Source organism: Aspergillus nomiae (genome assembly GCF_001204775.2).
Source record: "Aspergillus nomiae NRRL 13137 chromosome Unknown contig00001, whole genome shotgun sequence".
Taxonomy (NCBI): domain Eukaryota; kingdom Fungi; phylum Ascomycota; class Eurotiomycetes; order Eurotiales; family Aspergillaceae; genus Aspergillus; species Aspergillus nomiae.
Genome location: NW_015378056.1, coordinates 251031 through 276896, shown reverse-complemented (window position 1 = coordinate 276896; position 25866 = coordinate 251031). Strand labels below are relative to the sequence as shown.

Sequence of the window (25866 nt, the reverse complement as noted above, 5' to 3'; positions counted from 1 at the left end):
ACGTCTCAACCCTGGGGCCATTTGACGTCACCATGCTGGACGTCAACACCTGGTCTTGACCGTGCTTGGACCATGCATCTCTTCACCATGTACATATATCCGGTCCTCACTATGTGTACGCCTGTTTCTTCATTCTCATATACACTGTCACCGTCACAATGGGTCGTCGTCGCCAGGTAGCCCTCGCCAAGAGTATACAATTCGCGCTCTTTAGAGATCCCAAGACCTTTCGCAAGACCTTGATTGGACGGATCATTGCTTTCTTCAGCGTATTCTCCCTGAAGCTTCTTCGATATGAGCCAGATGTGTTCCGAAGGCTGCGGAATGAGATCTGGGAGATCTCGGAGGAGCAATATAGAGCCAGCTTCTTGAGTGAAGACAAGGCGCTTCCTCTACTTCCGATGGGAGACCTGGGCTTTTCTGGATCCGTACGCTCCACAAACCCTTTGCAATGTTTTCTTCGAAGGGATAGGTACCGGTACTAACTCATACGTACTTAGACATTCTTCAGCACGTCTAACTCCACATTCCTCGTCAAGAGCCTCCCCCGGCACTTCGAACATTCCTTCTTCCGTCATGATCTCTTCCAGCCATACTATGAATACATAAGCACTCATCCAGACTCCATCCTTGTCTGGATTACGGATTATATCTATGCGGCGTACACATCACTGGGAACCCTCATGAAAACAACCCCAGCGCACCATATCATCATGGAGAACATACTATGCGGAAAGGAGAAGGACCCAGCCGCCGAGAAATGGGAGACCTACGACCTGAAACCGATTGACTATTTCTTCCCCGAGCGGGATCTAGTTCCCGGTCCACTCGTCAGCCAAGAAACCTTAAGTCGACTGGCGGACGAGTTTCCAGATAAGATCCGGCTGACTCAATCGGACTACGACGATATGAAGCGGATGATAGAGGCCGACACGGCATTTCTTGCGTCGGCCAACGCGGTGGACTACTCCCTGTTCCTGGTTCGCTTCCCGGCCTCTTCCAATCCCGACGTGATCGGGAAGCGGAGTAAGTGGCGTATTGGGTTAGCGTCCACGGATGGGAAGTGGAAGTATCGTGCGGTGCTGTTGGATTTCTTCTGGGCCAAGCATAAGTTGCATGCGCAGGCGATGACGGGAGTCATCCAGACGTTCAATGTTATTGGCCGTCAAGGTCCGATGACGATTACCACGACGGCTGATGAGTATCGGGAGAAGTTCCTGGCCTTGGTGGATTCCATCATGGAGGTTTATGAACCTTAAAACCCCCCATGCTATATGACGTACACTATTTTAATAAATCAAAGTACATGAGCATGAATATACTCTCTAAACGGGTTAGGTAGGATTTGAATGGAAGTCGCATTACCGCCATTTTCCCAATCAAGCAGATCGCATTTTTACATCGGGTTCATACAGTTGGATTGCAACGCTAAAGCCCTACAAGCAAGGCACAGCACGAAAAGTGAGATCATCGTATCAAATTCTAGGTATCGCGCGTACTTAAATGGTAGTGAAACCCGCTAGAGTGAGTACCTCATCTAAATCTATCATCCCGAAACGGTAAAGGCATTTTTCCGGGTCCAACACCAACATAGTATGGCATATCTCAAACATGAGCCTCTGCACATCCATCTGAGCTAACATGGCGACGGGAAGACATGTTTTTTATCTGTTATATAAGCTGTCAAGCACAAACAGGCAGAAATGCTTAGAAGCAGAACACCTGGTCCTCAAGCTTGCTGACGGGGCGAGCCTTGGTGTATCCGAGAGACTCGGTCGCCTTCTTCATGGCGCTGATCATGGGAGGAGGTCCGCACAGCATGATCTTGATGTCCGCGGCCGGCGCAGGGAGGCGCTCCTTGATCATGTCAGGAGTAACGAATCCAACACCACCAGTCCAGCCTCAGGGGGGTTGTTGAGCACATAGTAGACACGGAAGCCATCATCCTCCTTGACCAGCTGTTCCAGTTCCTCCTTCAGCAGGATATCGTCGGGGTTGACGTTGGCAAAGATTAGGTCCACCTGGGTGGTGTCGTTACCACCGTTACGGGGGCGGTTGCGGATGATGGCCTTGATGATCTGCAGCATGGGGGTGATACCGGTTCCTCCGGCAATCATACCAATGTGGCGGCACATGTTCGGGGTGTACACCATGGCGCCCTTGGGACCGCGCACTTTCATGTTGTCGCCGATCTTCAGGGTGGTCAGGTACTTCGAGATGTTACCCTGGGGGTAGGCCTTGACGAGGAGATCGAAGTAACCAGCCTCATTGTCGGAAGAGATGGGGGTATAGGAGCGCACAACCTCCTTGGGCTGGCCCTCAATGGTAGCGGCGAGAGAGATGTGTTGACCAATGGGCAGACCCAGGATGTCAGTGGGGCGGGGCAGGGCAAAGCGATAGATGGCGACGTTGTGAGAGATCTCATTCTTCTCCTTCAAGACGAAGTTCTGGAACTCGGTAGGTTTCAAGACCTTTCTGGCTTCTGGTTCAGGTAAGGAACCGGTCAGCACAATCATATGATGCGGATTGGGGTAGCGCTGAGGTATCACATACTACCACTGCCACCGAGCAGCTTCGCGCCGACCAAGACAGCGAAAATGGCTGTGCCAACCACGAGGAGGGCGGAGGTCATGTTCTCCGAAGTAAAGGCACTGTGGGTGGCGGTCAAATGTCAGTCATTGCGCGACAGGTCACCGCGGGGAAATAAACACAAACCTCATGTTGACAATTCCTCCAACGACCCCAGAGAATGGGAATAATAAGAGATACAAACGTTGAGAAAGTAGGACAGAGATGGAGGAGAAAGTGAGGAGGGAGAAGAGGAAAAGACGCGGAAGATAACAAAATAGCGGAAAGATTTGGGATGGGCTGCCGTACGGGGCCGTTACCGGCGAGGTACCCGAGGCAGGCACAATGGATCGGCAGATCTTCCTTTTCTTCGTTCGACGAGGACGGTAATTTTACGGTACGTATTGTTGACCGATCGGTTGAACTTGAAATCACGGGGAGACAAACAGGTGTTGACGCCGAGGGTTCGGACAGTCATGTGTGCGGGGATCTCTCCTGTACGAGAATGTAGACATTAATTACCTTAGCAGGCCATCCACTGTCCCAATGGCTTCCGAGTCGGGTGGCAAGATGGTACGACTCAGGGAGTCATTGTGGCCTCCGCTGTCAGATCAATAGATTATGGTCTAATCTAAGCATATCGAGTCATACGAGTCCACCCATCATTGTCCAAGAACCAATCCGAGTCGACATCCCAAGTCCCTGTTGGGGGCTTTTGCTTTTCTGGGGTAAAGATTCCCGATGCCAATATCCATTGTCTGCCTCAGGTTCCCCTCGAATGGAGACTTTTACTTCTCTTGCCCTTCCCGATCCAGAATTCCGATCCGTCCTTCAATTTCTTTGAGTTCCATAGACAACCCACCCCCAATAGACTCTATCTCAGTAAATAGTTCTTATAACCATGACCCGCGAAGAGGCTCCTCCAGCCTTTAACCTCACCGACGTCGATCGTCAGGTTCTTGCACAGACCGACGAGGAATTCGTCCTCCATGACTGGGAAGATCTCAAGGCGATCATCGGTATGTCCTATCTTCTTATTTTTGATCTTTAAAAATTATGATAAAAATAAACATGGAAAAAACAAAATATGTCTATTTATCAATCTTCCCCTCACGCTTTATTCCCAATCCCCTCTTCATGGCTCCGCATTCTTAATTTTCCCTCACGCACTGATTATCCCCCCACACACTCACCACGAAACAGCCCGGAATGATCTCGGAATTCTAAAGCGGAAACCCTCCGATCTCAAACGCTATCTCGCCTGGACAGCGGATATCAAAGCCCAATATGGCACCATCACAAACTACATTTGTCAACGCCGTTTAGGCTGGCACCTCCCGGACCCTGACACCACCACCGCCGCTACTACCGGCGCCACAACAGACAGTGGGGCGGTCTTCCCCTTCAGAAACCCGATCCCCTTTGCCGATCCCGCCGACTACAAGATTCTCCGCAACGACTGGCCCTACGGCGTCACCCCGGACATCAACCATCTCGTCGTGTGGCTGCGGACTCCTGTCCCCGTAAAGCCGGAGAATGGGGATGTAACCGACGAGTCCCGCGCCCTGATTGAGGATTTCGTGCACCGCACTTTTGTCGCGCGCCTTGCACAGGAGGGGAACTTGACGTTTTCGGATCCGAAAGAGAATGTCCTCTGGTTTAAGAATTGGACTGCGTTGCAGAGCGTGCGCAGCTTGGAGCATATGCATGTTCTTGTGAGGGGGGTTCCTGAGCATATTTTGCAGGAGTGGACTGGGGAACCTTTGAAAAATTAGGGTTTCTTTTCGGCTGGATTCAGAAATTAGATGTTAGATGTAGATCTGCTTTTGCATCGAGAGATGTTTGGATACATTGCACACGTTGACGGCAGTTATCAGAGTTGTTTTAATATTCCTGTGTAGTTTGTGTTGTGATAGGATAGTTTATGTGCTAACAGTCCTATCAAGCTGAGATATATATTTCCACCCCCTAGAGAGGCACCCCATAATTTGGCCTCTCGATTTCCCTAAATCCAAAAAAGAAAACTAGGAATAAATAAATAAAAATTAAAATCACTTAGAATCTACTATGGGCACTACTTGACGCCCACGAGACATATACATGACGGCTAATGCGAAATGCATCATTACTAGGGGGGATGGCGCCCGAGGAATTGGTGAGCCAAAGGCCTTGCCAAGTTATAGTGAAATATAACGCTTGATCTGCCGGTCTGTTACTAGTGTTTACAATTGCTTAAAGGGAAGACCAAGGTATCTAGCACGACACGGCCCAGACTATAAGCCCACAGAGACAGGAATACTGATTTTACGTATGTCTGAGATAAAAGCAAAAGTTCCACATAAGTCGTAGCGAATGCATCAAGCTATCCAGACGTTAAATAATTGACTGTGGGGAATTTCAAAGCAAGAGCCCGACGATTCAATAAAAATACAGAGAAAGGGGTCAAAGAAACCTTCCGTATACAAAGGAAGTGATATAATTAGAAGAAAAAGCGATAAATAGAAGAATTGCCCGTCATAATACGCCTGCTACCCTGTGTATCCCGGCAACGGAGTAGTAAAGACACGTGAACCCATCAAAGAGGACCTCCCCACCTGCTCCTCTCATGACTTCTGCTCTTCAACGAACTTCAATGCCTCCTCTCTCGACACTACGTCGATCGTACTAGCCTTCTGCCGGAAGCTGACACCGTAACACTTCTCGGCCACATGCAGCATCTCGGGCCGGAAAGTGGTACAAATGAATTGTCCATTCGTGGAGTCCGAGATCGACTGGAGCATTTGAGCAACTGCAGTACGGTACTGGGCGTCGAGGTTGGCATCGATCTCATCGAACAGATAGAACGGGGCTGGGTCGCAAGCCTGGATAGCGAAGACCAACGCAAGGGCGCAAAGACCTATCAAGGGGTTAGTACATATGTCACTGTCAAATGCGCGACGGAGAACCTACTCTTCTGGCCACCACTGAGCTGCTGTATACGCTGTTGTTCATCATGTTTACTGTTGAAGCTGACACTGATTCCAACACCGACGTAATTCTCCACGCTATTCTGGGCTTCTTCGTCCTCGGAATCGATCTCGTCTGCCTGCCGCATGGCGCGGTCGGTCTTGCGCTGAATGATCAAACGACCACGACCCGCAGGCACAAGCTTTTCGAACACATTATGGAACTCGCGGGAAACTTGCTTGAAGGTCCGTTCAATGGCTTCATCCTTTCTCTGATCGAGTACGTTAATAAGATCATCGATCGATTTCTGGGAGGCATCAAGCTCTTCTCTTCGAGTAGTGAGAGTCTCACGCTGCTTCGTGAAATTGTTGTACTGCTCGAACGCTTTCTTGTTGACATGTGAGTACTTCTTGAGGCCCTCGTTAACTTTGTGGAGCTTCTTGACAACGGCATTGGAGTCCATATTCTTGTACTTGGTGAAAGCTTCATCAGGAAGGACACCCAGGTCACGAATGTTTGCTGCACATTCGGCGGCCTGCTTGGTTAGGGCAGCCTTCTTCTGCATGCTCTTCTCCATCCGTCGTTGGTGCTTCTCAATGGACTTGGCCAGTTCGTCCAGCTCCCGCCGGGTCTCTGCATTTCTTTGTCCAAGCTCAGCCATGCGAGCATTGGCTTGTTCAATGGACTCATCCACTTGTTGGAGACGTTGGCCGAGTTTTTCGAGCGCCTTGTTGAGACGTTTCATCTCGCGCTGGGTCTCCTTCAGGTTACCCTGACTGCCATCATCAGCCATATCAATATCCTGGCCCACCAGCTGATCAAGACGAGGGTGGAGATTCTCCCGAAGCTCAACCTCTAGGACAGACTTGCGGGCCTCCAGTTCACTGCGTTGGCTGGAGAGTTCTTGATACTGCCGTCGAAGGTCTTGAGCGGTAGCGCTGAGACTTTCCAGGCGTGCTTCTTCTTCATTTGTAAGTGCCTTCTGGAATGGCGACTTAAGTTCTGCCTCGAAGGCACCGACTTGATCTGTCACAGCAGCCAAGTTGGTTTCAATATTGCGCAGAGCCCTTCGCTTAGCCTCAAGATTATCGTTTTTCTTCTGGATAAGGTCACGCTGCTCCGCAGCTCTTGCCGCATTGGACCACTGCTGTTCTGTACCTGGTGTCTTTGCTGCTCCAGCTTTTGCAACTCACCTACAGCTCTCGTGATGAGTTGGTCCAAGTGTTCAAGTTCCTTTCGAATTTCATTACCGCGGCTCTTTTTGGTTTCAACTTCATCTCTCCACTTGGCCAGGTTCTTAACTGCATCGAGACGGGACTGGCGCGAATCGTGGAAACCACCAGTAAGGGCACCCCGCTTGTCTGAACGGTCACCCTCGGGAGTGATAGCGTTCACACCATGGCTTCGGGCATACTGTGCGGCAACTTGCAAATTCGGACAGATGATAGTTTTACCGAATACATGAACAAATGCTTTCTCATATGCCCGATCGTACTGGAGCTTCTCGATCATTGGTATTGTGTCGCTAGCCCTGGGCATGTTGGTAGGCCTTGACCTTAGCCTGTTCAGGGGCATGAACGTGACTCTTCCAGCCTTTTCTTGTTGCAGGATCTCCAACACCTTGGTGGCAGTCTCGTCCGAGTCGACCACATAGTGGAACAGACTCTGACCCGCCGTGACCTCGACAGCTGTTCGGTACCGGTCGTTGACATCAAAGAGTTCTGCAAGTGTGCCGTAAACACCTTCAAGGTTGTATTGACGCTTGATTCTGCGAACGGCTGCAATACCACGGCTAGTGTTATGATCCATCATCTGAGATAGAGAGCGATCTGCGCGGTCTACTTCGTTTGAAGCGTTCACGAGAATCGAATCCAACTTTGCTTCTTCTCTCCACAGTTCCCTGAAGAAGTATTAGCGGACTGCCAAGGTGGGGAAGAAAGACAGACAAAAACACGAAGAAACTTACTTTCGCTGGTCCATAAGGCGATCCCTCTCATCCTTCGCCGCTTGGACTTGTTGTTCCACAGACTGAATGGTGTCTCCTCGACCATCAATCTGCTTTCGCAAGAGTTCTGTTTCCGGTTCTAGGAGAGCAATGTCGTTTTCAAGCTCTTTGATATCTTCCTGAGTCTGGGCCATCACTCCTTGTACCGTGGATATGGACGTGTAGTTGTCCTTAATCTCAGCCTGCAGCCACTTATCTCGCTCGGACTTGTTCCTAAAGCGGGAATTCCGGCTCTGTTTGGCATACAATCTCTGGCGGGAGGTCTCTGCCTCGGTCAACTGTGCCTTGACGGCATCCTCCTGGTCTTTTGCAGAATTGAAACTTGGGATGAGTTGCTGTAATTCCGCCTCGCGCTCTTGTATAGCAGCCTCAACCGACTTCAACTCTTCGTCATGACGGGACTTTTGGGCTTGAGCAGTTGCTTGGTTATCGGTGAGCGATTTGGCCTGCAGCTCAACCTGCGCCAGCGCCTTGGATGCTTCACGGCGCTCGTCTTCCAACTGCGATTTGTCTACCTTGAGGAACTCGATTTGTTGCTTGCACTCGGCGATTTCGGCGTCAATCTGCGCCATTTCCTTCTCGCCTTGAATGAAACGGTCACGGTTCAGGTCAGTGTCCTCAACGCCAGTCTGCCTCTGCTCTTCCAGACTGTCAAGGTAGCTGGCGATCTCTTGTTGTTCGCGGGAGTAAATCGTGTACTCTAAGCAGCGCCTCTCTTTATCTTTGTCTTGGAAATTCCTCAGCTCGTCCTTCTCCTCCTCTAGTTCCGCGAGACGCTCGTTAATAAAATCCAGGAGTTCGTCAATCTTGGTCCGCTTATTGTTTGTTTCGTGCATAATCTTGAGAGACTCTGCACGACGCGCTTCGTAGACCTGTGTTCCAGCCACTTCCTTCAGCAAATTCAGTCGCTCCGAATCTTTCATATTGGTCAAGGCCGTCACTCGACCCTGGGGGACAATATAGTAAGGGTTCGACCGCGAGAAACCAGCGGACTCGAGCAGATTCATCACATCGTTCTTGGTGGCATTCTTACGATCCAGCGTATATTCGTCTTTCTTCATGCCAATAGTACGACGGAGCACGACTTCGGGTTTACCAGTAGGGAACCGATCATCGGAGTTATCGAAGATAATCTCAACGTATGCCGACATCACAGCGGAACCCGAACCTTCCTGTTCAGCATAAGCATATCGTAATCGGACGGAGTAATCAGGATACATACGTGTAAGAGAGCCTGGCGTTCCTCCCGGCCCATGTGAGTGTAGGCATCGCCGAGAACGAAGCGAATGGCCGCGAAGAAGTTACTCTTGCCAGAGCCATTGCGACCAACAATGACATTGTGTTTTGGAGAAAAGGGCTCGATGACCGTTTGATCCTTGTAGCTTTTATGCGGAGATAATGAACGGTTAGTCTGGATGCCCGAAGAGTCTCCGCAGTCACTTCAGATATCGCGCGACTTACCTCTTAAAGCCCTGGATAATGATTTGCTTGACGTACATGTTGACAAGGCGCGCTTGACACGGGAGGTTATGGCAGGCACAACAACCAGATCATCACGCAACCGACAGTAGAAATCAGGAGCCGATGCCCTGACGGCGAGTAGCAAGGGCGGACTACAGGTGGTGTAGGAGTCCGAGGTGCTGGAGCACGGAGTTGACAGTTGCTTGATTACTTGCGACGCACGCGTTGGCCGATCGCTCTGCCTTCTTTTGCCTACGCGTTGCGACCCGCGGGGTTCTGCCGGGCGGTGAACGCACAAGGTCCACACTTAATCGAATATATCAGTAACTTTTTTTTCTTTGCCGATTTCAGCGCCCACGATCGAGTCGATTTGCCACCCTTTTTCTCGGAATTCGAAGCTCGCCATGGCGTCGACGGATTCAAGTGCCCAGGCTCCTGGTCTGGCTGATGGTTTATCACCTTCGCACACCTACATCCCCAATCAAGGATATATCAATGAAGATGGCACCACCCCCACTATAGCGGGGCAAGATCCTGCGGTGCAGGCGGACGAGGAGGACGAGGAGGAGGAATACTACGATGATATCTTCGAAGACGACGACCTGGAGGCAGAGAACATTTCCTCCTCAAATCCCGCCGATCTAACGAAGGCCTTTAACCGCCAGCGCAAAGCGAACGAACTCGCCGCCGACCCGAATGCTCCCAAGTGGACTTACCCGAAGACCAATCCGCAAAAGCCTAGCATCAACACCCGTGCATCAGTTGATGACCAGATCAAGTCGTTGACTCGTCATGCCACAAAGCTCAAGCTTGATGATGTACAGTCCGGATTGGCGGCTCGCGGGGACCGCGGCAATGACCGAGCCGATAGAGCAACTTCGGAGCAGGTCTTGGATCCCCGTACACGAATGCTTCTGCTGCAGATGATCAACCGCAACATCGTTTCGGAGATTCACGGATGTCTTTCCACGGGTAAAGAAGCCAACGTCTACTACTCTATGTTATTCCCGGAGGATGAGGAGGATGCTGCTCCCGTGCACCGGGCCATTAAAGTCTACAAAACCAGCATTCTAGTCTTCAAGGACAGAGATAAGTACGTGAGTGGCGAGTTCAGATTCAGACAGGGTTACAGTAAGAGCAACAACCGGGCGATGGTGAAACTGTGGGCCGAGAAGGAAATGCGCAACCTCCGAAGAATCCACGCGGCCGGAATTCCTTGCCCAGAGCCGGTCTACCTGCGACTTCATGTCCTCGTCATGGCATTCCTAGGTAACTCCAAGGGAGTTGCATCGCCTCGTCTGAAGGACGTCGAATTTGACATCCCCAACCCTGAGACCCGCTGGCGTGAGCTCTACATCGATCTGCTTGGCTACATGCGCGTCATGTACCAGACATGTCGTCTGGTTCACGCAGATCTGAGCGAGTACAACATGCTTTACCACAAGAAGAAGCTCCACATCATCGATGTCAGTCAGAGTGTCGAGCATGACCACCCTCGGAGCTTGGAATTCCTGCGTATGGATATCAAAAACATCAGCGACTTTTTCCGTCGTAAATCCGTCGATGTCTTGCCTGAGCGGATGGTGTTCGAGTATGTCATCTCAGCCGAAGGCCCAGCTACCGTGGATCAGAGCGAAGAAATGCAGGAAGCCATTGAAAAGCTCTTCGTGGCCCGAGCCGAGATACCAGACGAGGAACTAGACACTGCCGTCTTCCGCCAACAGTATATCCCCCAGACACTAGAACAGGTTTACGATATCGAGCGTGATGCCGAGAAGGTTCATGCGGGTGAAGGTGAAGACCTCGTCTATCGGGATCTTCTCGCCAGTGGCAAATCCGCTGCGCAACCTGACGACGCGGAGAGTGATGCTGGCTCTGATGTGAGCGGCGGAGTCTCCGTAGAAGGCTCTGGGTCAGACGAAGAGGACGACGAAGAAAAGGACCCCTTTGACAAGGGGACTCCGCGCGGAAAGCGCTTCGTGGACAAAGACACCAAGCGTGACCACAAGCAGAAGGTAAAGGAAGAGAAACGGGAGAAGCGTGCGAACAAGATGCCAAAGCACATGAAGAAACGTCTGGTGTCTACTTCTTCACGAAAGAAGAAATGAACGTGATTTCGCTTCGCTACTTTCTATCTGGGTTCAACAAAAGTTTCAGCATTATTACGGGCTTAGGACGGGGTTTTATTGCGCACGATCTCATGAGATTTATGACCGGATTTTTTGATGGATAGAGAGAATGGTTCGACGCATATATAAGGACCATCACACGAGCATATAGATTTGCAAAGAGAATAAAAAAAAATTAAAGCGTTCCATGACCTATCAGAGCTCTCTTTGAACCTCATATCAACCACCCAATCATCACATATCCGTACCAATCGGCGCTTACATCGCGAACATGGAGTATGCGTCCGTGGTGGCTATGGAGTGACGGGGTTGGCGTGTCTATCGGACTAGGACTAAGCCTGCTTTTGGAATTCATCATCTAGATCATGTAGCGGCACCAGAACACCTACTCGAAGCATTATCGGTACCTCCCAGCCCACGCATGGTCGGTGAGACGCCTGACTTTGTCTGGGTTATCTGACAAGATACTATCTAAAACCGAATATCGTAAGATCGGTAGCTATCTAAGCATGGCGCAGCTTGTGATCAGGGAAGATGTCGCATTCGGGCATTGAATCGAGCGATAGCTTCCTCAACAAGGGCCTTTGGGAGTTCCGGAATGACCTCAGCATCTTCGCCGCCATCTCCCGGGGAAACTGCCCGGGTATCTTCTTTGGGGTCCACTGCCGGGGCTTCTTGGTCTGGTGGCTCCGCAGCTATGCCTTTTAGATTACCTCCGGATATACGACGGAACTCAATCCGCATTGGCTCTCGGCCAATCCCGGGCCAGATATCCGACGGGAGGTAGTCCCCTTGCTCTACGCGGAATGACTCGCGGGCGTTCACGTCTTCCTCATACAACTGGTCGAGCTTCTGTTTCGCGTCGCGGAGGACTTTCTCCACCCGGTGCCGCACCTGCCGTCGGCGCGCAACTTCGAGGATAAGCCCGTCGTACGCTTCCAGGAAGCCGTCATACAGTGTGTTGAGGTCCGACAGCTCGGCCAAGCCATTCTGTATTTTCTCGTACTCTTCGTGCCAGGCACGAGTAAAACTGTGCGCCTGGGCTATATATCCCGATAATTGGGTCGAGGCGAGTGTTGACAGGTGTTTGAAGACACTGGTCGTCGCGTTGTATACCGACAGGACACTATCCCGTTGGGCTAACACATTTTCCAACACCGTCTCCATCTCGCCGATGCGGTCTTGAATCTCCATAACCACATCCTCCGCTTCGGCCGCATCCTTGATTAGCACGCCTACCATTTCTTGATATTCCGAGTCACTTAGCGGGTCCAGTGGGGCATTCAAGTTGGCATTGATGCCTTCCTCGATATTGGGACCAACACGCCCGTTGACATGCACCGTAGCGGGCACGTCACCCGTAATGGATCGGGCAGCTGCTCCGCCACCTTCCGTGTGCTTGACCGCAGTGACACAGAGGTCAAAGTGGCGCACTAAGGACTCAAGCAGGTTAGCCATTTCTTGGGCATGCATCTCGAGGGAATGCAACATGGATGGAATTGACGAAAGAGACGGCAAGCTAGCGTTGGAGGTCGATGGCGATGACGAAGAGGCGGACGTTCGGGATGACGCGAGCTGCGTCGCTGCCCGGTAATTGCCGAGTGCTTCTTTGATAGACTGTAACTCATCGTCAAAAGCGCGATTAGACGACTCTAGGTCCGTCTGAGCCGCGTTGGTCCGATCGATTGAGCCTTTGAGGGTTGTATGTAGCTCGTCCACCCCACGCTCATCGACAAAGTCATGTAAGCTTTTGGATTCTTCACCGTCTGGGCGGAATGACGCGTGGACAATGGTTTCTCGCAACAAATCCAACGTCTTTCTCAGTCTTGCATCTGCCGCATCAAGGCTCTTTAGCACGGTAGCGAACTCTGACCGGCCGCGCAAAGAGACCTCCTGGACCTCGGCACGGACACTATACAGAAGGCGCAGCTGATTATTCAGCCCCCGGCGGAGGAAACCCGTACGCGCCGAGACTACAACGCTCTCTTCCAATGCAGAGCGAGCGGCCGTGACGATCTCATTAGCACGCCAGACGTGATTGATGGACGACAGGGACCGTTTCGCCGCAACCAAATGCGAAATGAGTGTCTCTAGCTGAGGCATTGAGTTCTCCTGTCCCGGGGAGTGATGAGAAGCATTATTGGATATCGCGGATGACTCTGAGTCTGACATGGTTGAGGATGTTCCAGATCAATCTGGTAGGCAAAATAATAATGGAAAATTACCGCAAGTGATTTGCATAAGATCACTCGCCGATGAGCTTGAGTGTCCAATGAATGGACGGCACAACACTGCGAGCGGCCGAGCGACCGGTCTGGAGCAGGGGAATACAGAGGAGCAGGGAATCTGGCGTGAGAAGTGCGCAGACTTAGGCCATCATCACTCCATTGGAGAGGCCAAGCAACGTTTATCCCTTCCTAAACAACCAGTGGTTTCGACCATCAATAGCCCGACTAACAGGGACTAGTGTGGTTCGGATTCTAGCGGTGAGACGTCCAAATCAAAATTGAGTCTCAGGAAGCCTTCAATATGGAAGGACTGTCTGATCTTGCCGCGTTCTGAAGCCGAGATGATGTGATGTTTCAAGGACTCCACGTTTCTAGAAATCTTGCCACGAAACAGGGTATTCAAAATGAGGTGATGAGGCTGTTTCCGGCACTAACTTAGGTAATCATCACAAGAGGCAAAACATCCATAAAGAAAAATTAAAGAAAAATTAGCAAGCGTATAGATCTGGGAGAGCAATGGTTGGTCAGAAGCACGACGGCCCAATGGTAGAACTGATTGTCGTCGGAGTAGAGTACGTCGCTGCTGGCACCCAGCCCACTGGGGAATTTAGCGCCAAGCGATGGATCCCAGAATAGCGCAAGACAGAGCCAGAGTAGCTTCTGAAAACTCTGGGGGATCCGCAATAAGGGCGGACAATGGCGACGAATTGTGCAACACAGAAGCAGTTCGTCGTCTTCTCTGGCGGGTCGAGATGTCGTGCTGATGCGACTAAGAGCGTCTATGGCGCCATCGCTGTCACGTGAGGGCTCCCCGCAAGGGGACTAGCGCAGCACGATACGCTGGATGGCGCTTGCGTGATCGAAGGAGCCAACAAGGTCGCCGATGTACAAGTACAATGCTTTCTCCGATCGTCTTCTTTTCCCCTGATCTCTTTCTCGGGCGCATCCTTCTGCACGTCTTTCGGATCTGGCTGGACCATTGAAAGTAGAAAGAAGAAGACCCTACTCCTCTCTTCCATCCTCTCTCTCTGCCGCTTTCGCTGTCGCCATCCCTCTCCCCGCCTATCAACTACTCAATCTCGTTATCTTGCGACCCGACCCATCAATTCCCGACGGTCGCCGCTGTCACTCCCCTATCGGCGCACGACCAGGTACCGCAATATTGACTTTGACTGCGGCAAACCCAGACGAAGGTGGTTGCTGGCGTAATATTCGTTGTCCTTTTGTTTTTTCTCGACCTTCCGTTCTGCCCTTCTTCATTACGGCTGCTACCACGGTAGCGCGCGGGCGGTAGGACCTCGTCCCAGTCACACGATGCAGTTCGACGACCGATCAGTGCGTGAAGGTAGCGACTCTTCGCAGACTTTCTTGATGAAAATGGCCCAACCAACGCGAGAACCTACGCATCCCTCGCACGAACAATCATTACAACAACAACAACAACAGCAGCAGCAGTCGTTCCAGTCCATCTTTGGCGGCGCATCGGACACCGCTGAGGAAATTGAACCCGAGACCGATTCTAACCATCGAAAGCCCCACAGTTTCGGTGCCGCTGCGACGACTCCCGCAAAGCTTGCAAACGAGAATGTTACGCCATTTCTCGTCAAACACATCCCCGAACAATACGATCCCTTAGGCTCACGAAGAACCGACAAGCTGGAGGATTTGAGCAGCCCAAACTCGAAATTTTGCTATCGCCACCGGCCAGACCTTAAATGCAGACGACAGGCAGACGAGCCGTCCATGGATAAACTACAGAGGGTAGGGCTTCTTAGGGCTTGTCATGTTTCTCTTAGCTAATGGGTTATAGGAATTGGAAACGCTGCCTCCCAGGGACCAACAGGGCATTGCCCATGTATGGTCTCTTTTTTCGGCCGCTCCGGCCAAGCACCGCAAACTGATCCTCCAGGGGATCATGGCTCAGTGCTGCTTCCCGCAACTTTCGTTCGTGTCCGCTACCGTTCGAGACCTCATCCGAATCGACTTCCTGACCGCTCTTCCACCGGAGATCTCGTTTAAAATTCTGTGCTACCTCGACACCACTTCGCTGTGTAAAGCCGCCCAGGTGTCCAGCCGCTGGCGGGCACTTGCAGACGATGATGTGGTTTGGCATCGTATGTGCGAACAGCACATCCACCGCAAATGCAAGAAATGTGGCTGGGGACTTCCTCTTTTAGAGCGGAAACGTCTGCGAGAGTCCAAGCGTGAAATTGAATTGCGTGCCACGAACTGGGACGTCAGCGGACCCGCGCAGAACGCAGGAGGTGCCGAATGCAGTGCGACACATGCAGACGATTCGAATACTCAAAAACGGAAGGCGGATTTGAGCGATGACGAGACGGCAATCGTGAAGCGGCATTGTTCCTCATTGGATGCTCGATCGGAGCCAGACGATGACTACTATACGACTCGCTACCGGCCGTGGAAGGAGGTCTATAAGGACCGTTTCAAGGTCGGCACGAACTGGAAATATGGACGGTGCTCCACCAAGGTGTTCAAAGGCCACACCAACGGGGTCATGTGCTTGCAATTCGAGGACAACATTCTAGCGACTGGCTCATACGACGCGACCATCAAGATTTGGGATACCGAAACCGGAGAAGAGCTACGTACCCTCCGCGGACATCAATCTGGTATTCGCTGTCTCCAGTTTGACGACACCAAACTGATCAGCGGCAGTATGGACCGCAGTCTGAAGGTGTGGAACTGGCGTACGGGCGAGTGTATCTCCACCTACACGGGTCACCGTGGAGGAGTAATTGGACTGCACTTTGACGCATCGATTCTTGCATCAGCCTCCGTCGATAAGACGGTCAAGGTTTGGAACTTTGAGGACAAGTCGACGTTTCTCCTGCGCGGGCACACCGATTGGGTCAATGCTGTCCGAGTGGACACCACTTCTCGGACGGTGTTCTCGGCTTCGGATGACTGCACCGTTCGCCTGTGGGACTTGGACACCAAGACCTGTCTACGCACCTTCCATGGCCATGTCGGCCAAGTTCAGCAGGTGGTTCCTTTGCCCCGGGAGTTCGAGTTCGAAGAGCACGACGCCGAATGTGATAACGATAACATGAGCACCACATCGGGAGATACGGAACCAGCCGCCCTCCAGGCAGCGCTCGGACTGGAGTCGAACCTCTCTGAGATGTCTGTCTTTGGTCCCTCATTTGACAATGGCCGTCCAGCCCCACCGCGCTACATCGTCACCAGCGCTTTGGATTCCACCATCCGACTCTGGGAGACCACGACCGGTCGCTGCCTGCGTACCTTCTTCGGTCATCTCGAAGGCGTTTGGGCGCTCGGTGCCGATACCCTCCGGATTGTGTCGGGCGCGGAAGACCGGATGGTCAAGATCTGGGATCCCAGAACCGGCAAATGCGAGCGCACCTTCACCGGCCATTCAGGACCAGTGACCTGTATCGGTCTCGGCGACAGTCGGTTTGCGACCGGCAGCGAGGATGGTGAAGTGCGCATGTACAGTTTCCGCAGTTAAATAGTTTGCCTTTTCTTTTTTTCTTCTTCTTCTTCTTCTTCTTCTCGTGGCCCGTCTCCTGTGGAGACATGACGCGCTTATGTTTAATGTTGTGCTTTGGATACAAATACCCTTCAAGTTGGCGCTAGGGCCAGGGATCATTCGTGTTATCATTATATAAGGTTCGGTTTGGCATGGATGGTGTCTGGCGTTGTTGATTTGCCTGCGTGACAGGCTCTTGGGAAATGGGTTCGGGATTATGCCCATTAAAATAACAACAATCTTATTGATTTCATTTCTATTGTGTTTAAAGTTACTAAACCTAGTCGTATCCTTGCTCGTATATCTGCCGAGTTAGTATGTAAGTCTAGGGTATATGGCATATGTATGACGCTGTCTGCGTGTTGTCTCTTCTTCCCCTAAAACGCATCAGGGTTTGTCGCACCTGGGAAAGGTCAATATCAACTCTAGACGAGAGATTCCTTTCAAGCACCGACCAAATAATATCCTGAAAATAGCGATGACGAGCTATGCTGTTGCAAATGGGTGTCTATCTATCTAATTGAAGTCTACGAATGGATACCGTGGGAATCGCGTTATTATATTTCCCAAGCTGAACACCTGAATAACGCCACAACGCCATAGTAAGTATTACTCACATCCCCCTTTTTGCTCTGGCCCCGGTATTGTTTATTAGAGGCTGTCTTTCAAGGATATAGTCTATACGGCATGAGATTAATTCTTCAAACCATTCGGCACCATCGCCGGTTTCTGCCTCAGTAGAGCATTGTCGACAACCTCCGCGATGATGTCCTGGTATTCCATTCCGTTGTTTTTCGCGATCCAAGTGAACAAGGAATAATCCGGTCGTAGTCCGAAGATCGGATTCACCTATTGCAGGTTAAGAGGGGGCATGCAATTGTATCTTTCGGTGGGAGACATACCTCGATGACATATGGCACGGCACCATCCAGGCGGATATCGACCCGACCTGCATCTTTACAACCGAGTGCCTGATATGCGGAGAGTCCGATCTCAGCTACCGCCTTGACCAGAGGATCTGCCAGGTCCGCATGAACGTGGCCCATGTCATGCCCGTCACCCTTGCCCTCCTTGGAGAAACTTGTCGCGAAGTCGACGGAGAGGTCGTCGCTTTTTCTCCCTGCTGGGTTGTACCATGTCACCTCGGAGACGCCTAGTACTTCGGCTTGTTCGCCGGTCCCAAGGATGGCTACGGTGAATTCGCGACCGTCTAGGAATTTCTCGAGGAGGATTTCTTGGTCTTTGAACTGGGTGCGGAGGTCCTCGACGACATCTTGGAGATCTTCTTTTCGCAGGATTTTGTTCGATGGCGATATGCCGTTGGATGTGGATGCGGCGATTGGCTTCGCAAAGAGTGGATACGGTATTTGGTCTTCTAGAGTGGCGTAATCTACGAGTTCGCCGTATCTGGGGACGATGACGAATGGGCTCGTTGGGATTCGATAGTGTTCTAATAGCATCTAAGTAATGTGAGTAGATCAATCAGTATTAGATACTCTAGGATTTGGTGTTTAATGAAGAACGCTGCGGAGTACAACTCACCTTGGTCTTTCCCTTATCGATCCCCGTTGCGAGCGTCGCGGAGTCGGAAAAGGTAAAAGGGATCTGATACGCCTCTAACAGGGCGGGGACCTGCGACTCACGGGCGGAGCCGAATACGCCCTCGCTGTAGTTGAAGACGAGATCCCATTGCTTGTGATTCTCTGCTGAGAGATGCTTGACGAGAGTCTTGATCCCGGGAACATGGACCACGCGGTGGCCGAGACTCTCGAGGGCTGATGCTACGCCGTTGATGGTCACATCGTCTGCTAGGTCGGCGCATTCGCTCTTGGAAAATCCTATGGACTCATAGTAATCCTTTGGATCGTAGACAAATGCTATGTTGAGGCCGGTGCGTCTAGTGTCTCTCATGATGTACTATTGCGTGGGATGACGATAACTGTGGGATAAAGAAATGTAGATAGAAGAATAATTCAGAACGTTACAGGATTAAGATAAGCTAGATATTAGGGTGAGAAGAAGAGCGATGAATTTCACTTCACCCCGGATGATGTGAGAGTAGGTATGGACGGGGAGACTGGGACGGCTGGTGCATGGTGAACGAGAGATTTTATCGACCTTGGGTGTCCTTAACTGTTTCCCATCGTACCTGTCCTCGTCAGTTAGGGGTGTTTTACCCCCAACAAGGAAGGAAGCCGTCGACGTCATGTTCCATTCATTTGTCTGCCCATGGACCTTGTTGCGTCATGATCGACCGATCAGCCAGTGAAACGAGCAGCGGAGACCATCTTGGATATCAAGATTGCATCAGAATGTTAATCGTCGCGCAAGACGAATGGGGAGGTCTGTCTAGATTTTTGTCTGGCCGCCGTTTGCCCCCTGGAGACACAGGCCTACCATGGATGCGAATGCCTGACGTGCGAATAGACTCGGAGGATCCAAGCACGTCGTATCAGGGAGGGTCCTTATCTTGAACCTTGTCACTGCCGATCGTGGAAACCTCACTGGGCGGAGGAAACTTTTTGAATCATCGCCAGGTTGCAAGAGAAATCGCTCATCAGTCGAGATTGATCCAGAACTATGCAAGCCGATAGTGTCAGTTGGTGATAAGGGAGATGATGCTTTCTAGTCTGTTCTGGGGTTAGCGTGCCACTAGCCCGAGGTGGTATAGCTTCTCTTCTGCCCACTATGAGTCCATGAGTCATGACATCGACATCAAACATTTCAATACTTTGGCAATACAACCTACGTGACGAAAGATATATAGTCAAACCGAATGCTAAATCGGTACTTCGGGGTAAATCTCCTTGCTTTCTATCTCCATGTGGCCAGCAATACATTCCGCAGCAATCCCTTTCGAGATCCTACATACATAGTACAGAGAGTGTGGAGGACTATATTGAAACTCTGAATACACTCACTTCCAAGAATATAAGAAACTCAGGGTGTTGACATAAAAGACAGTAAGGGCACTAGCTTCTATCCCATCTTTATCCTGTTATTCTTTACTAAAGTTGCTCAGGTAATTAATTGATCTTATGATCTTCTACCACTCGGTCTTGATTAGGGCATTTCGCTTTTCCTCTCCTAGACTCTGCAACATGCCAACACAGGTGCTGTACAGTGTACCCACTGTACGATTTTGTACTCATAGGGTCTCTACTCCGTAATCTAAATAACTTGGATAGTCACTAAGTAATAACTATTATTAGCACACCAATAGTGATACTACACAGCGCTCAGGTGAGTTTTCATTGGCTTTTCCCTAGGAATGTTTGCGGGATGTGGGTACAGTACCACCGCAGCCACCCATTTCTGTATTCCCCGCGATTAATCTGATAGGAAGCCAACCCGGTGAGTACATAAATTCAGAGATCTGTATACGATCACGATGTCTTCCAGCCGGTCTGTTTCAAGGGCAGGTTTGAACAGTCTACCTGGGAAGTCAGGTGAAGATGAGGGATGCTCTTCAACCTCAGATGGCCTTCGTCGATTACGTACAGGAAAGCGAGGCAGACCCCCGATTGACCCTACGCAAAAAGGCCTAGTAGAGGTATGTTTAGGAACCTACTGCTCGCTCCATCTTTATTATGCTTTGACTGGTTATCTGACTGGAGCGTAGAGGCGCCGGAAGCAAGTCCGGAAAGCACAACGGACTTACAGGTCTCGGAAAGAGGAGGAAGATGCTTTGCGCATGAACTACGTGCAGGTTCTTGAAAGTCGAATCAGGCATATGAAACAGTCTTTCTTTGAAATGCTACCCCACGTCACCAAGGCGGAAAGTAGTCTAACACAGCCGGATCTGACGCACGAGCTCCAGAGTATTACCCGCGACTTTTTATCTGCTTCTCAGATTGTGGAGCCCTTTAACGAGTCACGACGCGATGATGGACACGTCCACCATAGCAACTCAAGCAGTGATCCTAACCCATCCGGGCCAGTCTGCTTTCCCAACATCTACACCTCTTGCGCGACAGAATTTCCGCTACCAGCCGCTGTACCTATTGAAACGCCAACGCCTATTCTTACGCTTCCTTTAGGGCTTCCATCTACTTTTTACGAAATGGAAGTCCCACTGCCCAAGAATTTTGCTCAGCGGCTCTATTTCAGCTGCATCAAGCGTGCTCACGGCTTACTCACCAACCCCTGTGCGGACGGGGCCGAGGTCGCCCGCGTTTTCCAGTACTCTTTCCATTACTCTGACGCCAACACGATGATTGCGACCTTCGACATCTTGCTACGGACGAATGCCGATTACCAGACAGCATATGTCTATGGACTGGGTGGTGCGGGAACGCATTATAAAAACAGGCCGACGGACTTTGGCATTGTCCAGAATGTCCCAGAGATACCGTCCAAGGCTAATGATGAAACGTGGTTTGATCCTCGGGATATCGAGGGCTGGCTTGAAGAGAATGGACTTGTTATTGGAGGAGTGCAGTCATTCATGTACTTGTCGGAAGTCAGTTCGTTCAAATCATGCAGGGACATGACATTATGTCAAGGGGTTGAGCCCTCTCTGTCTTCACAGCGGCGGAGTGCCAAGATCCTAAACGTGGACCGATTTCTCAATGGTTTGTTATCTCCGCCTCTTATTTGTACTGTGTGATACGCAGAAATGCTAAAGGTACATTTTGAGCAGAACTTCTCTCCAGGGGGGTATGTCTAGGCTGTGCACCGGGATTCCGTCGCTTGGACGTTGAAGCGGCATTCAGCCTGGCGATATCAGATGATCCGACTTTCAACTGTGAACTATAACGTCACCATTGAAGACGGGCCATTACATTAGAGTCACATTCCGATGGGTTTCCCTGATGACACTGTCTACAAGATAAGTAGTGGACAGGTTTCACCCATATCAAAAAGAGGGAATTAGTCTACTACCGAAAGATGACATCTCCATCTAAACAAATCCGAATGGCACTGCCTTCACTGACCCTTTTACGAAAAGCAAACAAATCAACGACTCACGACCGCCAAATCTCTAACATCATGATCAATCCACTCCGCGAAGTATACTTCTCGCCAGTAGTATCTCCCGGTAACAGATCCTCATCACCATTCGCAACCAACGCCTCAGCAAGCGTACACTTCCCCGCTTCTGCAAACCCCAGCCCCCGATACAAGCTTACCGTCGCATAGTTCTCAGGCTTCACCATCAACCGCACCCAGAGCTCTCGCGGAGAGTCCCTATACGAAGCTAGGTACCTCAAGGCCTCCTGACACAGCCTCTTCCCGAGGCGACGGCCGCGATGGTCCGGAAGCGTAAATAAGCTGAGCATCTGCCAGAGTTCTGTGTCCTGTTCTCCAGTGGGCTTCTTCTGTCCAGATTCTTCGGGTAGGATGAAGTCTTCGGGGCTCAGTGGGCCCCGCAGCGTTAGCTGGCCGACCCACTCTGGGACCTGTGAGCATGGCTCATTGTTTTGTGTGGGTCTCGCAGCGCATATGAAAGTCTCTCGTCCGTTCGCTGAAAGGCGGTTCACCCATTCGGGATCTGTGAGGGAGGATTCGAGCTCGTAGGTAGAGGAAAAAGACGTCGGTGCGATGGATAGGGCTTGGAGACGCAGGTGTTTGTACTTTTGGGCTGATGACTGGATTGCGTTTTCTTTGTCGATGCGGAAGAACGAGTACTCGTATTGATCGGTTGACATATTGTTTGATTGTAGGTATGAATAAATTATGAGTACATGTAGTAGAATATCTGGGGTTATCGAACGCTTAAATGATGGCGACGCTATATACTTGGCCCCAATTACTTCGGCAGCGGGTACCGAGAATAGGTGGGTCATAATAAAAGATCACGGAATCAGAAAAAAAAGTGCTATTAGTTGGGGCAGGATTCTCGCCCTGTTCAACGTAATCTCTAAGACAAAGTTTCTCGGTGATGCTGTAACAGCATCCATTAGACTGTTTTGGACGTGTATAAACTGTTAAGTAGTAAAATACTGATACTCTCATATCATTGATGCTAGACACAATACAGAACTGGAAACTTGGTTAAAATCCAATTCCTATTTGGAAAGCCGCGCGACTACGCAGTAAGCAAATCCAGAGGTACAGTAAATACAGTTAAATATGAATGACATAATATCAGCCCTGATGGTCCGCGGAGAGAGCTAAAATATAGATTCAGTAATAGCTATAAATTGTAGATCTAAGTGGTAATATAAGGCTACTGGTCTGCCCCCTGAGTACATCACTAAGATGGAGGCGTCCAAAATAGGAAACCTGCGGTCGTTCTAGGGAAGCCAGTACATATAGTACGTATACACTCTATACCACGAGTGACTCAAGTGTCGCCGAGTCGCTTCGTAAACTAGGCCCTTCAACCTCAATGGAGCGGATGAGGGCTTCGTGTTCTGCGCTTCGCGGCTGGATGCTCACTTGGAACGGTGATAGGTGACCGACGATCCCCTCCTGATATCTACGATGGGGTCGATCTCCTTGCCATCTTTCATGGCCTTTCGAATACGAAAGACCGCGAGTGACCGTGCGATCGTGAGAAAGTTATTGAAGTCCGCCAGCGGACGGCCGGGGCAAATCCGGCGTCCAAATCCGAAGACCAGCGTGTGCGGATCACGTTCTGGGGTGTGTCCGTCCGATGCCAAAAAGCGCTCGGGCCGGAACGACATGGGATCAGAGTATACCTCTGGATCGTGCGCAAATGCCCTGTCATGAGGCGTGAGATTAGTATTGACGGCATCGTAGATAAGGGAAAGCAGCTCACCAAATATTGGGGACGATCGGGGCCCCCTTGGGGATCAGGTAGCCCTCGTAAATGTCATCTTCTGTGGCTGCGTGCATGATGCCTATCTGAACCACTGGGTTCCAGCGTAGGACCTCGTTGATAAGTGCATTAACATAGGGTAATTTCACCCGATCTTCAGGCGTAGGGAGCCTCGCTCCTATGACTCGGTCGATTTCCTCCTGGGCCTTTTGCTGTGCGTCAGGAAACAGCGCCATTGCCAAAAAGAAGGATGTGATGGTAGATGCCGTCTATAGCTTCAATCAGTATGGCCCCGCGGTGACGCTTTGCTAGCTTCACGCACCGTATCATAGCCGGCCTGGAAGACCGCAGCTGCCGAGCGTTTGATCTTCAGCTCCTCTTCGGGACTAAGTGTCGAGCCTGTCTGCTCAATCTGTCTGGAAACGAATGAAGGTTCATACTTGTCCTCCTTCATCTGATGTCGAGCAAAGGCGAACGGCCAATTAGCCAATGTGTGAAATCCGCGTCGATACTCCCTGGCTTTTTTCTTAAACCCTGCCCCCGGAAACCAACTCGGCATGTACTTCACTGACCCAGCTTGTAAGCCACCACCAAGCACACACCGAGGAAGGGTGACCTACGGGCGGGAATGCTATCCACCAGCCAACCTGCTGGCTGGTTTATTATGCCGAATGCAAAAGATGTGTTTTCCACGAGATCGATGAGGGGATCCCGACCATGAAACCCGGCGGTATAACCGTATGCGATCTTTAGTATAACTCCTCCGATTCCTCTATGGATCACATTAGCCGATAATTAACAGACCTCAAGTACAAGGGCTGCGTTGCGTTCACGTTTTGATATGATCCATTAACTCCTCTGGTTTTTGCAACGTCCGCAGCAGGAAGCGTCGGACCACCGTATCCACCTGCGGGTAAAGCGATAATAACGCGCGTTCCGAGCGCAGCTGTGAGAGTATGCGTTTTCGTTGTTCATGAACGAGAGCGTTTTCAGTATGCATGGTGACAAAGATGTCGGCTCCAGAACTAGGGAAGGAGGTACGCAGGTATTAGCAACGCACAATTGAATAGCCCCTGCGTAGTCTGTATACAGTCTAAGAGATGGAGCAAGAGGTAGTTACAGCTCATGGGCCATCACCAATCTCGGTCGAGCTGAGTATCGTGCCGATCGCTTCTCCAGCAGTTCCATTGCCACATTGGCGCCGTTTAGGATGATGAGGGTATGCCCCGCCGTCGTGATCGAACTAATGGGCCCTGGCGGCGATCCAGATGAGAATTTCAACGCAGAGTAAGAGGTGGCCGGGAATACTGTCCATACCATACAAATCCTTGTGTTTCAGCCAATGCTCCCAGTCTTTCCCGCCGCGCGGAAGATCGCTACCAATATTGCCGATAATGGGCAGTCCTTTGGGGCCTGGAGGCAGAGGGGCTCGTGACGCCTTTGACTTCAACAGGACATAGAGCCCCAGGACTCCCCCTAGGAGGATAAAAGCGCTTAAACTGTACATCTTAATGGCATTCGGGCCGTCTCCCTGGTGATACTCAGAGTAGATGAGTCCAACGTCATGGTGAGAAGTGCAGTGGGTAGGCCAGTGACCTTGGATGCATTAATAGCTTCCCTGGAGACTTGACTCTGACCTTGCGTCCGCTAGCATCGCTGATTCCCATTGTCAGGATATTGCGTTACACTGCAGAGTTCATTGCATTCGACCGCGCGTTCGCGGTAGATTAACTCGTAGCCATTGGATGTCCACTGAGGCTAGAACGTGGCCCATCCAACCAGATTTTCGCTACTGGGATTTGCCATGCAGGTAGTACCGAATCGGGCCACTCAATGTGATATTTTCACAAGCAGAGTAAGTCTGATCTGACGAACTTTGCTCACATTATATTCCTAAGTAGGGCACTAGCAGCTCATCCTGGTTTGTTAATAGTCTCAGGAAAAATAAAATCAGTCAATCGTACGCTGATATTCTAAGGCGGTAGAGAAACTTATTTCAAAAGTATGTCTATTATTTATTATCCAGGTATCGTTAGTTGGCCAGACTTGAGATTGTGACTTGTCCGATGCATAACGTTCTGAACGAGGAAGCATTGACTTGATGCCTCCGTGCTGTACGGAGCAGGTCACCAGTAAATACCCATTGACTGGTGGTTCGGTGTCCACCAAGCTACTCCGCCCAGGGTTGTAGAATCGGCAATGTCCTCATATCGGGCGGAGGCACAACAATGCTTATGAACATAGCCTTTCCGGCATTTCCTTTTCTCCCTGTGTCTCTCTCTGCTTGT

The 25866-nt window shown here is 50.8% G+C and overlaps 11 protein-coding genes across 11 annotated transcripts; 5 read left to right on the top strand and 6 right to left on the bottom strand.

Moving 5' to 3' along the window:
- Window positions 1-158: 158 nt before the first annotated feature.
- On the top strand, window positions 159-1259 carry ANOM_000235 (phosphatidylinositol phosphate kinase family protein; the record flags this gene model as incomplete). The annotated part of the gene is made up of 2 exons (XM_015545493.1): window positions 159-428; window positions 501-1259. The coding sequence occupies 2 exons, from the start codon at window positions 159-161 to the stop codon at window positions 1257-1259; spliced, it is 1029 nt and encodes a 342-aa protein (XP_015412638.1).
- A 448-nt stretch (window positions 1260-1707) lies between these two features.
- On the bottom strand, window positions 1708-2798 carry ANOM_000234 (cytochrome b5 reductase family protein; the record flags this gene model as incomplete). Its single annotated transcript, XM_015545492.1, has 4 exons — window positions 1708-1857; window positions 1923-2482; window positions 2554-2651; window positions 2716-2798. Coding segments are annotated over 4 exons (864 nt in total), but the record flags the coding sequence as incomplete, so codon positions are not given.
- A 671-nt stretch (window positions 2799-3469) lies between these two features.
- On the top strand, window positions 3470-4343 carry ANOM_000233 (GIG1 family protein; the record flags this gene model as incomplete). The annotated part of the gene is made up of 2 exons (XM_015545491.1): window positions 3470-3587; window positions 3772-4343. The coding sequence occupies 2 exons, from the start codon at window positions 3470-3472 to the stop codon at window positions 4341-4343; spliced, it is 690 nt and encodes a 229-aa protein (XP_015412644.1).
- An 828-nt stretch (window positions 4344-5171) lies between these two features.
- On the bottom strand, window positions 5172-9018 carry ANOM_000232 (chromosome segregation protein SMC; the record flags this gene model as incomplete). Its single annotated transcript, XM_015545490.1, has 6 exons — window positions 5172-5464; window positions 5518-6666; window positions 6708-7414; window positions 7481-8691; window positions 8742-8901; window positions 8981-9018. The coding sequence occupies 6 exons, from the start codon at window positions 9016-9018 to the stop codon at window positions 5172-5174; spliced, it is 3558 nt and encodes a 1185-aa protein (XP_015412643.1).
- Window positions 9019-9384: 366 nt separating this feature from the next.
- On the top strand, window positions 9385-11088 carry ANOM_000231 (serine/threonine-protein kinase RIO1; the record flags this gene model as incomplete). The annotated part of the gene is made up of 1 exon (XM_015545489.1): window positions 9385-11088. The coding sequence occupies one exon, from the start codon at window positions 9385-9387 to the stop codon at window positions 11086-11088; it is 1704 nt and encodes a 567-aa protein (XP_015412642.1).
- A 546-nt stretch (window positions 11089-11634) lies between these two features.
- ANOM_000230 (autophagy-related protein 17) lies at window positions 11635-13281 on the bottom strand (the record flags this gene model as incomplete). Its single annotated transcript, XM_015545488.1, has 1 exon — window positions 11635-13281. One exon carries the CDS (start codon window positions 13279-13281, stop codon window positions 11635-11637), a length of 1647 nt encoding a protein of 548 aa, XP_015412641.1.
- A 1370-nt stretch (window positions 13282-14651) lies between these two features.
- On the top strand, window positions 14652-16830 carry ANOM_000229 (F-box/WD repeat-containing protein; the record flags this gene model as incomplete). The annotated part of the gene is made up of 2 exons (XM_015545487.1): window positions 14652-15098; window positions 15148-16830. The coding sequence occupies 2 exons, from the start codon at window positions 14652-14654 to the stop codon at window positions 16828-16830; spliced, it is 2130 nt and encodes a 709-aa protein (XP_015412564.1).
- Window positions 16831-17418: 588 nt separating this feature from the next.
- ANOM_000228 (D-alanine--D-alanine ligase family protein) lies at window positions 17419-19067 on the bottom strand. Its single transcript, XM_015545486.1, has 3 exons — window positions 18394-19067; window positions 17754-18311; window positions 17419-17700 (listed from the first exon to the last, which is right to left on the bottom strand). Exons 1-3 carry the CDS (start codon window positions 18760-18762, stop codon window positions 17545-17547), a joined length of 1083 nt encoding a protein of 360 aa, XP_015412565.1. The 5' UTR covers window positions 18763-19067; the 3' UTR covers window positions 17419-17544.
- A 1175-nt stretch (window positions 19068-20242) lies between these two features.
- On the top strand, window positions 20243-21609 carry ANOM_000227 (bZIP transcription factor; the record flags this gene model as incomplete). Its single annotated transcript, XM_015545485.1, has 3 exons — window positions 20243-20404; window positions 20474-21425; window positions 21494-21609. The coding sequence occupies 3 exons, from the start codon at window positions 20243-20245 to the stop codon at window positions 21607-21609; spliced, it is 1230 nt and encodes a 409-aa protein (XP_015412556.1).
- Window positions 21610-21818: 209 nt separating this feature from the next.
- Window positions 21819-22502, bottom strand: ANOM_000226 (GNAT family N-acetyltransferase; the record flags this gene model as incomplete). Its single annotated transcript, XM_015545484.1, has 1 exon — window positions 21819-22502. One exon carries the CDS (start codon window positions 22500-22502, stop codon window positions 21819-21821), a length of 684 nt encoding a protein of 227 aa, XP_015412557.1.
- Window positions 22503-23231: 729 nt separating this feature from the next.
- On the bottom strand, window positions 23232-25085 carry ANOM_000225 (cytochrome P450; the record flags this gene model as incomplete). The annotated part of the gene is made up of 7 exons (XM_015545483.1): window positions 23232-23520; window positions 23579-23847; window positions 23901-24145; window positions 24199-24350; window positions 24412-24603; window positions 24699-24831; window positions 24896-25085. 7 exons carry the CDS (start codon window positions 25083-25085, stop codon window positions 23232-23234), a joined length of 1470 nt encoding a protein of 489 aa, XP_015412558.1.
- Window positions 25086-25866: the final 781 nt, after the last annotated feature.

Bases quoted from the DNA above. Each gene is read 5' to 3' on its own strand.
- ANOM_000228 (XM_015545486.1), bottom strand. From the start codon at position 18,762: ATGAGAGACACTAGACGCACCGGCCTCAACATAGCATTTGTCTACGAT. The intron at 18,312-18,393 runs GTGAGTTGTACT...CACATTACTTAG, and splicing joins TCGATAAGGGAAAGACCAAG to ATGCTATTAGAACACTATCG. The intron at 17,701-17,753 runs GTATGTCTCCCA...AACCTGCAATAG, and splicing joins CCGTGCCATATGTCATCGAG to GTGAATCCGATCTTCGGACT.